Source organism: Artibeus jamaicensis, unplaced genomic scaffold (genome assembly GCF_021234435.1).
Source record: "Artibeus jamaicensis isolate MK-2021 breed Jamaican fruit bat unplaced genomic scaffold, CSHL_Jam_final scaffold_666, whole genome shotgun sequence".
NCBI lineage: Eukaryota > Metazoa > Chordata > Mammalia > Chiroptera > Phyllostomidae > Artibeus > Artibeus jamaicensis.
In genome coordinates, this window is record NW_026522053.1 from 1,702,195 (window position 1) to 1,716,250 (window position 14,056).

At 39.0% G+C, this 14,056-nt stretch overlaps 1 protein-coding gene across 1 annotated transcript; it reads right to left on the bottom strand.

Moving 5' to 3' along the window:
- Positions 1–54: 54 nt before the first annotated feature.
- Positions 55–12,676, bottom strand: THUMPD1 (THUMP domain containing 1). The gene is made up of 4 exons (XM_053659510.1): positions 12,375–12,676; positions 8,548–8,725; positions 7,346–7,594; positions 55–4,069 (listed from the first exon to the last, which is right to left on the bottom strand). Exons 1-4 carry the CDS (start codon positions 12,603–12,605, stop codon positions 3,651–3,653), a joined length of 1,077 nt encoding a protein of 358 aa, XP_053515485.1. The 5' UTR covers positions 12,606–12,676; the 3' UTR covers positions 55–3,650.
- Between the last annotated feature and the right edge of the window lie 1,380 nt (positions 12,677–14,056).

Consider the following 14,056-nt stretch of genomic DNA (forward strand, 5'->3'; position numbering starts at 1 on the left):
AGAATGTTTTTTATTTTTTCTAAAAATATCAGGAACTATTAAAAATAAGCTCGATATTTTGCCATACCAAAAACAATACAAGTAAAAGTAACATTTAGAAATCATGTTTTACCTTAGAGAAACATGTTTTAAAGTAGCAAGTTTAACACTCTTCCCTCCATAGAGCAAAACAATTAAGTTTACTTAACCAAAACACTGAGGTGGACATTTTAAAACTGACAAGATTTTTTAAAGGAAAAACAAAAGCATTCAATTCTTTTTTTTTTTTTATTTTATTTATTTACCTTTAGAAGGGAAGGAGAGGAGAGAAATATCAATGTATGGTTGCTTCTGGTGCATCCCCTGCTGGGAACTGGCCCCTACTGGGAACTGGCCTACAACCCAGGCATGTGCCCTGCCGGGGAATTGAACCACAATCTTGCGGACTGCAGGCCCGTGCTCAACCCACTGAGCTACACCAGCCAGGGCCAAAAGCATTCAATTCTAACCAGGAAACTCATCATTTATAAAATAACATGCTCAAATGTCAGTGAAAATAAACAGTTGGTAAACTTGAAAACAAATCTTTCACTGAGTAACTTCAGATTCCAACAGAATACAGCACTTGACAGCTGGGGAAGCACAGCTCTTGTCACACTCAGGTTTTATGGAATACAAATGAATGCAAAAAGGGGTTAAAACAAACTACTACACCAAAGTTCGAGCTTTCTTACAGTTAAAGGAACCCAGTTCTGCAGAGCTGTTATGTTCTGTGTGTTAAATCCATTTTACTTCCAGAGACCCAGAGTTTTGTGCTATTGAAATAAAAGTAATCTTTAACTTGGAGCAAGTCTGTAAGGCATCAAAATCCTATTGTGTTCCCCAAAATGATACTTAGAATGCTCTTATCACCCTTTCAAGATGACTTTAACCTATTAAGAGTTAACATTCTAGCCCTGGCTGGTGCAGCTCAGTGGATTGAGTGCGGGCCTGCAAACCACATGATCGAGGTTCGATTCCCAGTCAGGGCACATGCCTGGGTTGCAGGTCAGTTCCCAGCAGGGGACTCATGAGAGGCAACCGTACATTGATATTTCTCTCCTTCTCTCCTTCCCTTCCTCTCTAAATATAAAGAAATAAAATCTTTTTAAAAAAGAGTTAACATTCTAAGTACAATGTACAGAAAAAGTCCAGCCATTATTGTGAGAATGGTTTGCACGACATCACTGTAACCTAACAGCCAAGGACAGTGAAATGGAGTGCACATGCTGAACAATGACTTCACTGTACTAGTCAGGGGGACAGTAGACACCACTGAGTGAGCATATGTTCTATGTGACTATCGCATTCAAAATGACCAAGCAAATAGAGCAACGAATCTGCATCAAATTTTGCATTAAGCTTGAACGTTCCTCTGCACAAACTATTCAGATAAGCTATGGGCAACTGCTGATCGGCAGCTTCATCATGACAATGTGCCCACTCATGCATCAGGCCTCATGTAGCGTATTTTGGCAAAACATCAAATCGCCCAGGTGACTGAGCTCCCCTACAGCCTCACCCAGTCATATACAAGTAGTAAGAAAAGAAGGAAAATGCTATTTAATTTGGTGTTGCAATTACTTCAAAAGTTTTAATGGCTTGAGACTTGTTACTTTCTTGATTCTCAAGCCCAAGTGGCTCTGGAAACATTTCAAGAATTCTTTTGGCAAGGTGATTGTCCCAGACTTCATGTCTTTTTAATCTAAGAATCTTGTCACTTCTAAGAAAAAACATTTTCTCCAGGACCCTGCAGAAACTTGTTCATTTACTCATGTAATGAGAAATGTCTGCCAAATAGACTAGTGTTTATAGCCATTCTTCATCTTCACAGCATTCAGCAAAATCTGGCCCAGTATTTTCTTGTAAGTACTCTGGTAATTCACCTTTCAACTCAAGTATCCCCCTCTAATAAGCCACTGGGGTCTGTATGTAAAAGAGTTATGTGCTGTTTGTTCACGTTTTATTTTTTGGATTAAAAAAAAACTATATTGAATAAATGGGTAACAGAGCTAACCATTTTTGTAGCATTATCCAACACTTTCATTTCATCCAGTTTTTTATATCAGCACCTCTCTGTGAAGAAAGCAGTGTGCTATAACATCAACATTAGGATTATCCTTTAAAATGAGGCGAAAGTTGTCATGAAGCCAACAACTGATGGGCCACTAAGAGTACAGATGACAGACCTTTAGTTTTCAGATATAAAGACCCATTAAATGTATATCAGTCTTTGTTTTAGAAGTTCCTAGTAGCTGAAAAATTTTCTTGAATGTCATCATCATTTATAAATCTTGCAAATACTACACCATTTCAAATATTCATGTTATATAAATGTCTAGCCACTATGCTATATGCCTAAAACTAACATAATATTGAATATCAATTGTAACTGAAATATTAAAAAATAAATAAAACAATAAATATTCATAAAATCTGTTGCTCTCAACCCAGATAGAGAAGCTGCTTCTTTGCAGTTAATGACAAAAAACTTTTTAGCATCATATGACATAAGTCAATTTCTTAGAGTAAAATATTTTCAATTTTTTAACTTCTTGCCCTAGCATTCAATGTTGGAATTGTTAGATTCTTCCCAACTATGAGAAACTTTATTTTGTGGAGTAAGTTCTATTACTAAATATTTTGCTCTCTGAAACTTTTTACTAAATGTAATTTAACAAAAACTTTACTGTTTTGATATTCCAAAAAGCATTTAAAGTAATCAACACCTTTACTTATTAAATGGCTATGAGTTATAGTTACAACTGCTGGACCAAATGCTAGGTTTACAAGTTGCATTCCACAGACAATATACAATGGAATAGGACAGCTTGGATTATAAATCCACATAACCATTGAGAAGTAGCTTTCATTGTAAAGTAAGAATCTCTCTCTGTCCCTTGTTGTAGCAATATCCTACAGTAACTCAGAAATCTGTAATTCTTCATCACTAACCATATCAGAAATGTGTGTATTCTATGCCTAGCATGGTCCTCCTCTATGCCATACCTGCCTTCAAAAACTATAGCACAGGACCATCAGATTTGTTTGCAACTAATGTTAGTAAAATATATCAAAGGGCATAATAGCTAAATAAGAAACCACAAAAAGTATAAAAATGTCACAAAACAATTCACTTCTAGCCTACCTGACCGACCCATGTTTTTACAAACTTTACTACAAAATGGCAGGAGACAACTGAGTTGCGACACACAAAAATTCCTTCATTAGAATGAAAATTTCCTCAAAGTTTGTATTTTACAGAGCTAGTTTACTCCCATCAGTGAGTTGGCAGTGCAGGGGAGGGGAGGGGAGGTAATCATGAGGGAGAGGCCAATGTCATCCTCCTACCACACTCCCCTATGTATAAGAGTGTTCCCCAATTATTCAGCTTCCCGTGACTCACCCAAATGCACATGGGCTAAGTGTACACTGCCAGATAGGGCTGAAACAATCTAAGAAAACTGTCAGTAGGGCTGCTTGGTCACTGTTCAGCACTGTGAGCACAGTGTTATGTAGCACTAGAAGTTCAAAACCAAAATTTTCAGTAACAATTTTATAAGGAACCCCACCAACAGTTCACAGAATCTCAGTTGAAAAACTCATCTTCAACACCACATGATTTTTTTTTCCTATGAGAGGTCATTTTCACTAGACTCAGATGCTTCTGTGACTCGACTTGCAAGTTCAGGTTTAGCTCCTTCCTCATTTGCCATTGATACCTCAGATACTGGCTTTGTCTGCCCCAGTTCCTCACTCTTCAGTACCACCTTCTGGTTATTTTTTTCTTCTGCTGGGTCATTTTGATTTGATCTGCCATCAGCTTCCAATTTAGCTTCTTTTCCATTTCCTGTTTGCACAGTCTGCTTGGAGATAAATTGCGGCTGGTCCTTAGTACTCTTCACCACCTCCTGAAGATTGTACTTTCTAAACAACAGGTAATCTTTCACAACACTCAGGCAACAGACAGCTTTAATGATTTCTACTACCACTGTGTACTGTGGATTGGTAAGATCCACTTTGTTTTCCGAATTGAGACTTCCAACTATTCCTGTAACAAAAAGAACAGGAAAACACCTAGGTTGAGAAGGGTATCTTGAAGCTTGGTGGATACAAAACAATCTTTCATCTCTTTTGGTCTGGGACTTGTTAAACCAAAACAAATACAAGTCTACTCTTCTAAACAGACCTCAGTCAAATACCCTTAACTCTCTCAAAAAATAAATACAAATGAAATCCTATGACATTTAATAGCAGTACTTTCTTTCAAACAAAAATTGAATCTTGATTTGGAAAACAATATCTAACTACCAGAAAACTCTCATATCCAACATACTAAAACCAGTTAGGTTTGATGATATTTTAAAAACTCAAATATATTTGCTCTAACTCAAAAATGTAAGGCTTATACCTTTAAAAAACAATTTTTTTAAAAATTTATTTTAGTACAGTGCAGAGAGAAAGGGGGTGGGTAGAGACAGAAGAAGGTAAAGGGAGGGATAAATGGTAATGGAGGGAGACCTGACTTGGGGTGGTGTACATACAATACAATATTCAGATGATGTATGACAGAATTCTACACCTGCAATCAATATAATTTTATTAACCAATGTCACCCCAATAAATTAAATTTAAAAATAAATCACACTATCTCAGTGAAAAAAAGCACAATTATACTTAAAAATAAAGTAAAAAGAAAAATTCCATTTTATTTTTCAATTACAGTTTACATGCAACATTATTCCATATTAGTTTCAGGTGTACGGCATCATAGTTAGACAATCACTTACTTTACAGAGTGGTCCCCTCCAATATTTCAAGTATTAACCTGATTCCACTCACAGTTATTACAATATTACTGACTACATTCCCTGTGTGGTACTTTATAGTTACCTTTTCACCCAGTTCTCCAAATCCCCTCCCCTCTATCAAAACCATCAATCTGTTCTCTGTACCTATGAGTCTGTTTCGATTTTGTTTTGTTCTTTAGATTCCACATATAAATTAAATTACAAAAAAAAAAAAAATTAAATTGCCTTTCTCTTGTCTGACTTATTTCACCTAGCATAATACACTCTAGGTCCATCCATGCTGTCTGTCACAAAAGAATTTGATGTGGTGTATATATACCACTGGGCCATTTCATTTCTTTTTATGGCCCAGTAGTACTCCACTGGTATATATACACCACAGCTTTTTTATATACTTGTCTACTGATGAGCATTTGGGTTACTTCCATATCTGGGCTACAGTAAAAATGCTACTATGAACATGGTGATACATATATTCTTTTGAATTAATATTTTAGATTTCTCTGGATATATTCCCAGAAGTGGAATTCCTGGGTCATGGGGCAATTCTTTATATCAATAAATGCAGAAAAAGCACATGACAAAATCCAGCACCAATTTATGATAAAAACTCTCAGCAAAGTGGGAATAAAGGGAACATACCACAACATAATAAAGGCCATATATGAAAAACCCACAGCCAACATCATACTCAGTGGAGAAAAACTAAGTGTTTCCCTTAAGACCAGGTACAAGATAGGGATGTTGGCTTTTTCCACTCTTATTCAACATAGTATTAGAAGTCCTAGCTTCAGCAATCAATAAAAGGCATCCAAATTGGGAAGCAAGAAGTAAAACTGTTCTTATATGCAGATACTATATATAGAGAACCTTCAACAGTCCACCAAAAAAGCTATTAGAACTGATAAATAAATTCAGTAAAGTAGCTGGATACTAAACAAACATCCAGAAATCAGCTGCATTTTTACATACCAATAAAGAACTATCCAGAAAAGGACACTAAGAAAACACTACCTTTTACAATTGCATTAAAAACAACACACAGGAATAAATTAAACCAAGGAGGTAAAAGATTTGTACTCAAAAAAATTATAAGAACTGAAGAAGAAATCAAAGAAGAGACTAATAAATGAAGCACACACCATGCTTGTAGATAGGAAGAATTAGTATCATTAAAATGTCCATACTACCCAAAGTAATCTGTAAAGTCAACACAATTCCTATCAAAATACCAATGGCCTATTTCACATAACTAGAAAAAATGATCCAAAAATCTGAATGGAAATACAAAACTCACCAAATAGCAACAGAAATATTGAAAAATAAGGACAAAGTGGGAAGTATCACACTACCTGATATTAGGCTACACTATTAGTACATGGCCACAGTAATCAAAACAGCATGGTGCTAGCATAAAAACAGACATATAGATCAATGGAACCAAACAGTCCACAAATGAACCCACACCTATAGGATCAAATTAGCCTATGATAAAGAAAGCAAGAACATACAATCGAACAAAGACAGTCGATTCAATAGATGGTGCTGCAAAAATTGGACAAGACATATACAAGAAAGTTAAACCAGACCACCTTCTTACACCATATACAAGAATAAAGTCAAAATGGATTAAAGACTTAAATTTAAGACTTGAACCCACAAAACTACTAGAAGGAAACAAAGGCAGTAAAATCTTGGACATTTCTCTTAGCAACATTTTTTCTGGTAAATCTTCTCAGGCAAGGGAAACAAAAGAAAAAATACACAAATAGGATTGCAGTAAACTAAAAAAGCTTTTGTACAGTAAGAAAAGCCATCAACAAAATTAAGAGGCAACCTACTGAATGGGAAAATGTTTGCCAATGACACATCTGATAAGGAGTTAACATCCAAAATTTATGAAGAACTCAAGACAACTCAACACCAAAAAAATGAACAATCCAATTAAAAAGTGAACAGAGGACCTGAATAGACATTTCTTCAAAGAGGACATACAGATGGCCAACAGCCACATGAAAAGTTGCTCAATGTCACTAACCATCAGAGAAATGCAAAGTCACAGTCACAATGAGATGCCTACCAGAATGCCTGTCAGAATGCCTATCATCAATAAATCAACAAACACCTGGCTGGTGTGGCTTAGTGGAACGAGTGGCCAGCCTGTGAACAAAATGGTCACCAGTTCAATTCCCAATCAGAGCACATGCCTGGGTTGTGGGCCATGTCCCCAGTAGGGGGCATGTAAGAGGCAACCATACACTGATGTTTCTCTCTTTTCCCCCCTCCCTCCCCTCTGTCTAAAAATAAATAAAATCTTTAATTAATTAATTAATTAATTAACAAACAACAAGTGCTGGTGAGGACATGGACAAAAGGTAACCCTAGTGCACTCTTGGTGGGAATGCAGACTGGTGTCATCTCTTTGGAACAGTGCAGAAGTTTCTTTAAAAAATTCTTAAAAAGAAGAACAACTATTTATTACTGCTACCAATGCAAAATCACTAAGAGAAACATACCTGCCAATTCTTTGATAACTTCTTCTCTATTCACATGACTGTTATTTCGAGCTTTGTATACAATCTGAAATGTCCCTTTATTTGGAGCTTTAAACCAGGGTTCCAAAAAAGTTTCTGCATATTTTTTCATATCTTCTAAGAAAGCCTTGCATGTGCCTGAGATGGGTAACATTCGCAGAATAGCCCGAGTCTTCTTCTTCTTGGTTGTGTACATATCCTGGAGAATATGATGCACCAATTTCTCAGGTTCTAAAAAAAAAAAAAAAGCGAAACGGGACAAACAAGTTGAGACTACAAATTCTCAGACATTTTAAAGCCTCTCCAAACTCTCTAAAATGAATTTTCATTGGCAGTGACCTAAGTTGATAACAGAGTAGAAGAAATTATCATAATAAATTTTAAATAAGTCTAACCAACCATGTTTTCCAATTAATATTTCTTCAGTGCCTAATATATATTAATACTCTATCTAATATTTTACCTCTCAGCTTATTACTGCTTTCACTAAACAACAACTGTTCATGAAGACTGGAGTTACATTTTTGCAATGTCTGATTTAGCCAATGACAAAACCATACTGCTGTTTTCCTTTAAAAATGGCGACTAACAAAAGTATGTATTTTTTAATAAAAACAAAACAGAATCTGCAAGTTACTTATTTAAGTCTGTACAGAAATCTAGATTTCAGTCTTTGGAGGAGCCGCAAATCATGGAGTGTACAAGGTCATTGTGTAGTCCTTATGCCACGACCTGATAACATGCAAGTCTGTTTGAGGCTGCTCAGTGCTTTCAATACTTTTAAATTATTTAACTGCATTTAAATCTAGAAACTTCTCCAGATTTCCAACTTCTTTTGAAAAATCAGAAGATTCAGCCCTAGCAGGACATTCCCTAAAGTCTGAAGCCATTCCAAATTGACTGGAGCTAACTAGCAGCTTCTCCTTTTAGACAGAAATTGTTTTACCTAAAGTTGCATATAAACAAAGTAGCAAATCCAAGTTTTCACTCATAAATCATTGCTATGTCTACCACCCCATTCTATCTCTCTGTATGCCTACTGACAAGACAGTGTAGAGAGGATGCAATCAAATAATTAACTGAACCACAACCATGAAGCCATTTTGTAGGTAGTGTTCTCTGTGATAGGGAGATGTCCAGATATTACAGTATCAGTAATGTTAAAGTGTATTAGTCAGACACACCTATCCCAAGTGTCCTGATGAAGACTACATTATTGGCTCCACTCTCCACTGACTGGAATCTTCTTAGCCTCATCTCCGTAGATGCCTTAATCTCACCAACTTCTTTCTTCAAGGCAGCCTCCACATCATCATCATCTCCGAGTTCACTTCCACAGGGCTGCTGATCCTTGTCTACAAACTGTTTGCATAAAACTAATGAACAAAAACACCATAACAGCTCATATGAAAAGCTACAATTAACTACTTATGTGAAACCCCCAGTGGAAAATATCTCAATATTGTCAACAAACTTTTTTTTAAGAGACTGAGACTTCACTCCCTCCAAAATGAGGATGAAGGAGGGTGTTCTCTCAGACTGTGGAGTACATAATTTCAAAATGTTTTCAAAGGCACTTTGACAGTCTGGGACAGAGGGAAATGTGTTCACCAGATAAATCATTCCAGAGTGGACCTCAGTCCCATCACTACATACTTTTGTGCTTAATAACATTCCCATTTTGAACAGATTCAACCAATAATTATTGAATTAAAAACCCTTATTCCAGTTCCACTGAGGAACAGGGAACAGAACTAGTTCAAGAACTTCCTCAAAAACACCACTGTAGAAAGGACAAGCACTTGCTGCCCAGTTCTCCACCCCATTTCAATCAAGCACTAGAAACTGTACACATTTTTGGAGGCTTTATTATACATGAGGATGTACTTCATGTATATAAGCAACTTTCTAGTTAACTTTAAAAGGTACTGTCCTACCCTGGCTGATGTAGCTCTGTGGACTGAGGGCTGGCCTGGGAGCCAAGAGTCACCAGTTAGATTCGCAGGCAGGGCACATGCTTGGGTTGTGGGCTAGGCCCCCAGTAGGGGGGACATGACAGGCAACCACACGTTGATGTTTCCATCCCTCTCTTTCTCCCTCCTTAAACTTCTCTATAAAAAATAAAATCTTAAAGAAAAAAGTACTATCATTATTTTCTTTTTTTATCTAGCTTAGCAAAAGCAAATAATGTGCCCGAACCACAGAGCCAGTAAATGATAGTAACTAAATTTCAATCTCTTCTGCACTAACCCTCCTTCTTCGGGTGTCATACACATGCTGGTCCAGATCCCAAACTAAGAACACAAAGATCTGCTGACTGCGATGGAGCCATGTAATTTGACGTGGTACAAAAGTTTTTACTTAAAAAAAAAAAAAAGTTTTTACTTTAAAAATGTATTTTTAGAGACTTCCCCCAAGATGGAGGCGTAGGTGGAAGCACTTCACCTTCTCACACAACCAAGTGTAAAAACAACAAAGTTTTAGCAACAAAAACGCAGCCAAACCACAGAAAATTGAAGTACACGGAAGTCTGACAACAACGAACCCTTCAGCCAAACCAGTAAGAGGGGCAGAGCCAGCAGCAGAGTGGCAGGAAAGATCCTACGGACTGACCCAGCGCACTACCCAGGTGCACCAGCAGCCATGGGTGGATCCCAGGTGCAGAGAAGCAGGCGGACCCACTGAGGGTGCAAGGCATTGGACCCACTGAGGATGCAAGGCAACGGACCCACTGAGGGCGGACCGTAGTCAAACATTTGCACAGGGATAAACTGGTGAAGGAGCTAGCGGCGGTGAGACGGACCGCGCAGGCCCCAGCTGCGGAAAGCGACAGAGAGAACCGCCATTGTCCCTCTCTGGCCCCACCCCCACATCAGCGTCACAAACCAGCGACCTGGGTGGCCCTGCCCTGGTGAACAACTAAGGCTCTGCTCCTCATAATTAACAGGCGCGAACAGACCAAAAATGGCTCAAGAAGATCTCAAAGCCCCAGAGCCCATAACTCTAAGTGATAAAGAAATAGCAAAACTTTCAGATGCACAGTTCAAAACACTGGTGATCAGGATGCTCACAGAACTGGTTGATTTTAGTCACAAATTAGAGGAACATATGGAAGCTAAACTAATTGAAATGAATGGAAATGCACAGGAAACCAACAGTAATGGAAAGGTAACTGGGACTCAAATCAAAGGAGTGGACCAGAAGGAGGAAAAAAAATGACCAAATAGAAAAGGATGAAGAAACAAGAATTCAAAAAAATGAGGAGAGGCTTAGGAACCTTCAGGACATCTTTAAACGTTCCAACATCCGAATTACAGGGGTACCAGAAAGGGATGAGGAACAGCCACAAGTAGAAAACTTACTTGAACAAATAATAAAGGAGAACTTCCCCAATCTGGCAAAGGAAATAGACTTCCAGCAAATCCAGGAAGCTCAGAGAGTACCAAAGAAGTTGGACCCAAGAAGGAACACAACAAGGCACATCATAATTACATTAGCCAAGATTAAAATGAAGGATAGAATCCTAGAAGCAGCAAGAGCTAAGGGGACAGTCCCCTACAAAGGAGTTCCCATCAGACTGTAAGCAGATTTCTCAAAAGAAACCTTACAGGCAAAAAGAGGCTGGAAAGAGGTATTCCAAGTCATGAAATCCGAAGACCTACATCCAAGATTGCTCTATCCAGCAAAGCTTTCATTTAGAATGGAAGGGCAGATAAAGTGCTTCTCAGATAAGATCAAATTCAAGGAGTTCATCATCTCCAAGCCCTTATTATATAAAACATTAAAGGGACTTACCTAAGAAGATTAAAAAAGATGAACAGTGAAAGGACAGCAAACTCACAGTTATTAAGAACCACACCTAAAACAAAAGCAAACTAAGAGGACAGCTAGATCAGGAGCAGAACCATAGAAATGAAGATCACATGGAGGGTTAGCAACAGGGGAGTGGGAGAAGGAGAAGGGGGGAGAAGGTACAGAAAATAAGTAGCATAGATGGTAGGTAGAAAATAGATAGGGGGGAGAGCAAGAATAGTAGGGGAAATATAGAATCTAAAGAACTTGAGACATGTGGTCATAAACTAAAGGGGGAAATGGTGGGGGAGGGGATGTGCAGGGGGGAGGGGAATGAAGGGGGGAAATAGAACTGTAATGGCATAATTAATAAAATATATTAAAAATTTAAAAATAAAAATGTATTTTTACTATTTCAGAAAGATACTTCTTAGGACAAACATTATTACCACCACCGCGTTCAGATACTGGTACAATATGGCAAAAATCCGTGAGGACCAATGATGTTTACTTCTTGTGAAACTAGACCATCTACTTAATCTATTCTACCCTCCTGTCCTCCTGAATGTTACTTCATAAGACTGCCGTAATAAGTAAATGTTTCTGAAAAAGCTTCAGAAACACAATGCCTAGACAGCATGAAGTAACCTATAAATAGAAAACACCAGGATTAACAATGGGGTAAATGAAGTATCCTATAAATAGAAAACACCAGGATCAACAGTTGGGGTAAAAAAGAGTGCATCCTGGCTAGTGTAGCTGGCTGATTGAGCATGGGCCTGTGAAGCAAAGGGTTGCTGGTTCCATTTTCAGTCAAGGTACATTCCTGGATTGTGGGCTACGCCCCCAGTAGGGGGACATGACAGGCAACCACACACTGATGTTTCTCTCCCACTTTTTCCTTCCCTTCCCCTCTCTCTAAAAATGAACAAATAAAGTTTCTTTTTTTAAGCATAAGGTATAAGCATTCTCAGCCCAAGCCTAGGCGTGGGTGTGCCACCAGACAATGGGAGGGCGGGGCCAGGGCGGGGCCTGGAGGGAAGGGGTGGGCAAGTGAGACCACGCCCTCCTCCCCCGCGACTACTGGGCCTGCGCCCAAAGGCCGGACCGTCGCGCCTCACCCCCCCCACACACACACACACAAACACGCACACACACACCCGCCTTCCCTCCTCCCTCAAAAGCTTGCCGGCTGACCTCCCTGCCCCAGGGCCGGTACCTTTTCTGGCCCATACAAATCGTCTCCGTATTCGTTGAGCAGAATGTAGGCCTCCTCTACGCACTTGCGCTCCTTCATGTTGCAGGTGATGAGAATGCCCTTTAGCCCGGGTTCCAACTGCCGGGGCCCGCCGCCCTCGCAGCGACGAAAACGTTTGGCCTCCAAGTACTGAGCCTTGCCCTTGCGCTTCCCGCCGCCAGACTGGGGATGCTGCTGGACGGGGCTCGCCATGGTGCGTGGCAGCGGAGCAGAGAAAGAAACGTGCTCCACGGATCTCGGCGCCCCCACTCCAGCGGTCGCGGGCTAGTAACGTCACGGGTGCGCGAAGGTCTGCCCTAGACCTGTCTCCAAGCTTTATTCCGTGCTTCGCCGGGTCCTAAAGCCCTCTTACTCAATCTTGGCAGTTGGCGCAAGGCCTGCCCCTACCCTGTCCTCGCGCGGATTGACAGACACCTCACCACTGGAAGGAGTGGTTTCCCTGAAGAAGTGGTCTGCGGAAGGAACCAGTCAGTAAACTTAGATGCTGATGGATTTAAACCGGGCTTGCGAAGAACCGTTTCACTTATTCATCATTATTGATTTACTAAATTAATATTAATTTATTAGGCACCTATGTTCTAGTAATTGCCCTGTACTGAGGTTGAGGCTGTTAGCAAAGCAAGACAGGCTTCATATTCCCATACCTCTTAGAACTCAGTTTCCTAGAAGTCAGTGGAGCCTTCCAAACCATCCTACATGTTTTTTTGTTTTTATTGAAATGTGCGTATTCAGTACACTTCCTTCAATACTCCTGTTGCGGGATCCCAGAGGTACAAAGAAAAACAGGACACAAAGTACATGGAACTCTGAGATCAGAAAGCTGATTATTACAATGAGAAAAATACAAGGAAACATAGTCAAACTTCATAACATTACATTGTCTCCAAGGGAACATTTTAACTTGTAAAATGTATTTATATTAATACCAAAAATACCGTATTGAATTCTTCATTCACTTTTGTTTGACACTGATGTTATAACAAGTGATTAACATTTTGGCGAATTATTCCAAGTTCACTTCATTTGGACAGGAAGTCACATTCTTTGGTTTGGATTCCAACCCCAGATCTACCAGTCTTAACAAAAAGTATGTCGGCGCTAATTTCTTCCTTCTACCTGTATATTGAGCACAGCCTTTACTTTTCAGAACATCACTGGAGATGGATAGCACAGAATTCTGGAGGTCCTAGGTGGTGAATAACAGTCTCCTTACGCCAGCATTGCTATGCTGTCAGGAAGCATTGAAAAAGCTAGCTGAAATTCGTTTTACTTTTCCTTTCATCCTGAGTGCCCAGTATAGTGCCTAGTCCACATTGAGTGATTAAAAATGTTTTTGAATTAAACTAACACAAAAAATGATGAAAAAGGGAAAGATTAAGAAGAGTCCTAATCCCACTAAACCACATCATGTAAGCCAGAAAATGGCATTAATCTCTGAAAGAATCTGTCTTCTATTGTTTAAATTTCAGTTGTTCATGCACTGCCCTCTGGAACCAAAATTCTAGAGGTTAGCATACACATAAAAGTAAAAATATATAGTTTGAGCCCCAAGTATAATTTTTTTTTTAATTTTTTAATTTTATTTAGTTATTTTTCAAGTACAGTTTTTTGTCTATTTTTCCCATCCCAGCCTCCCCTGCCCC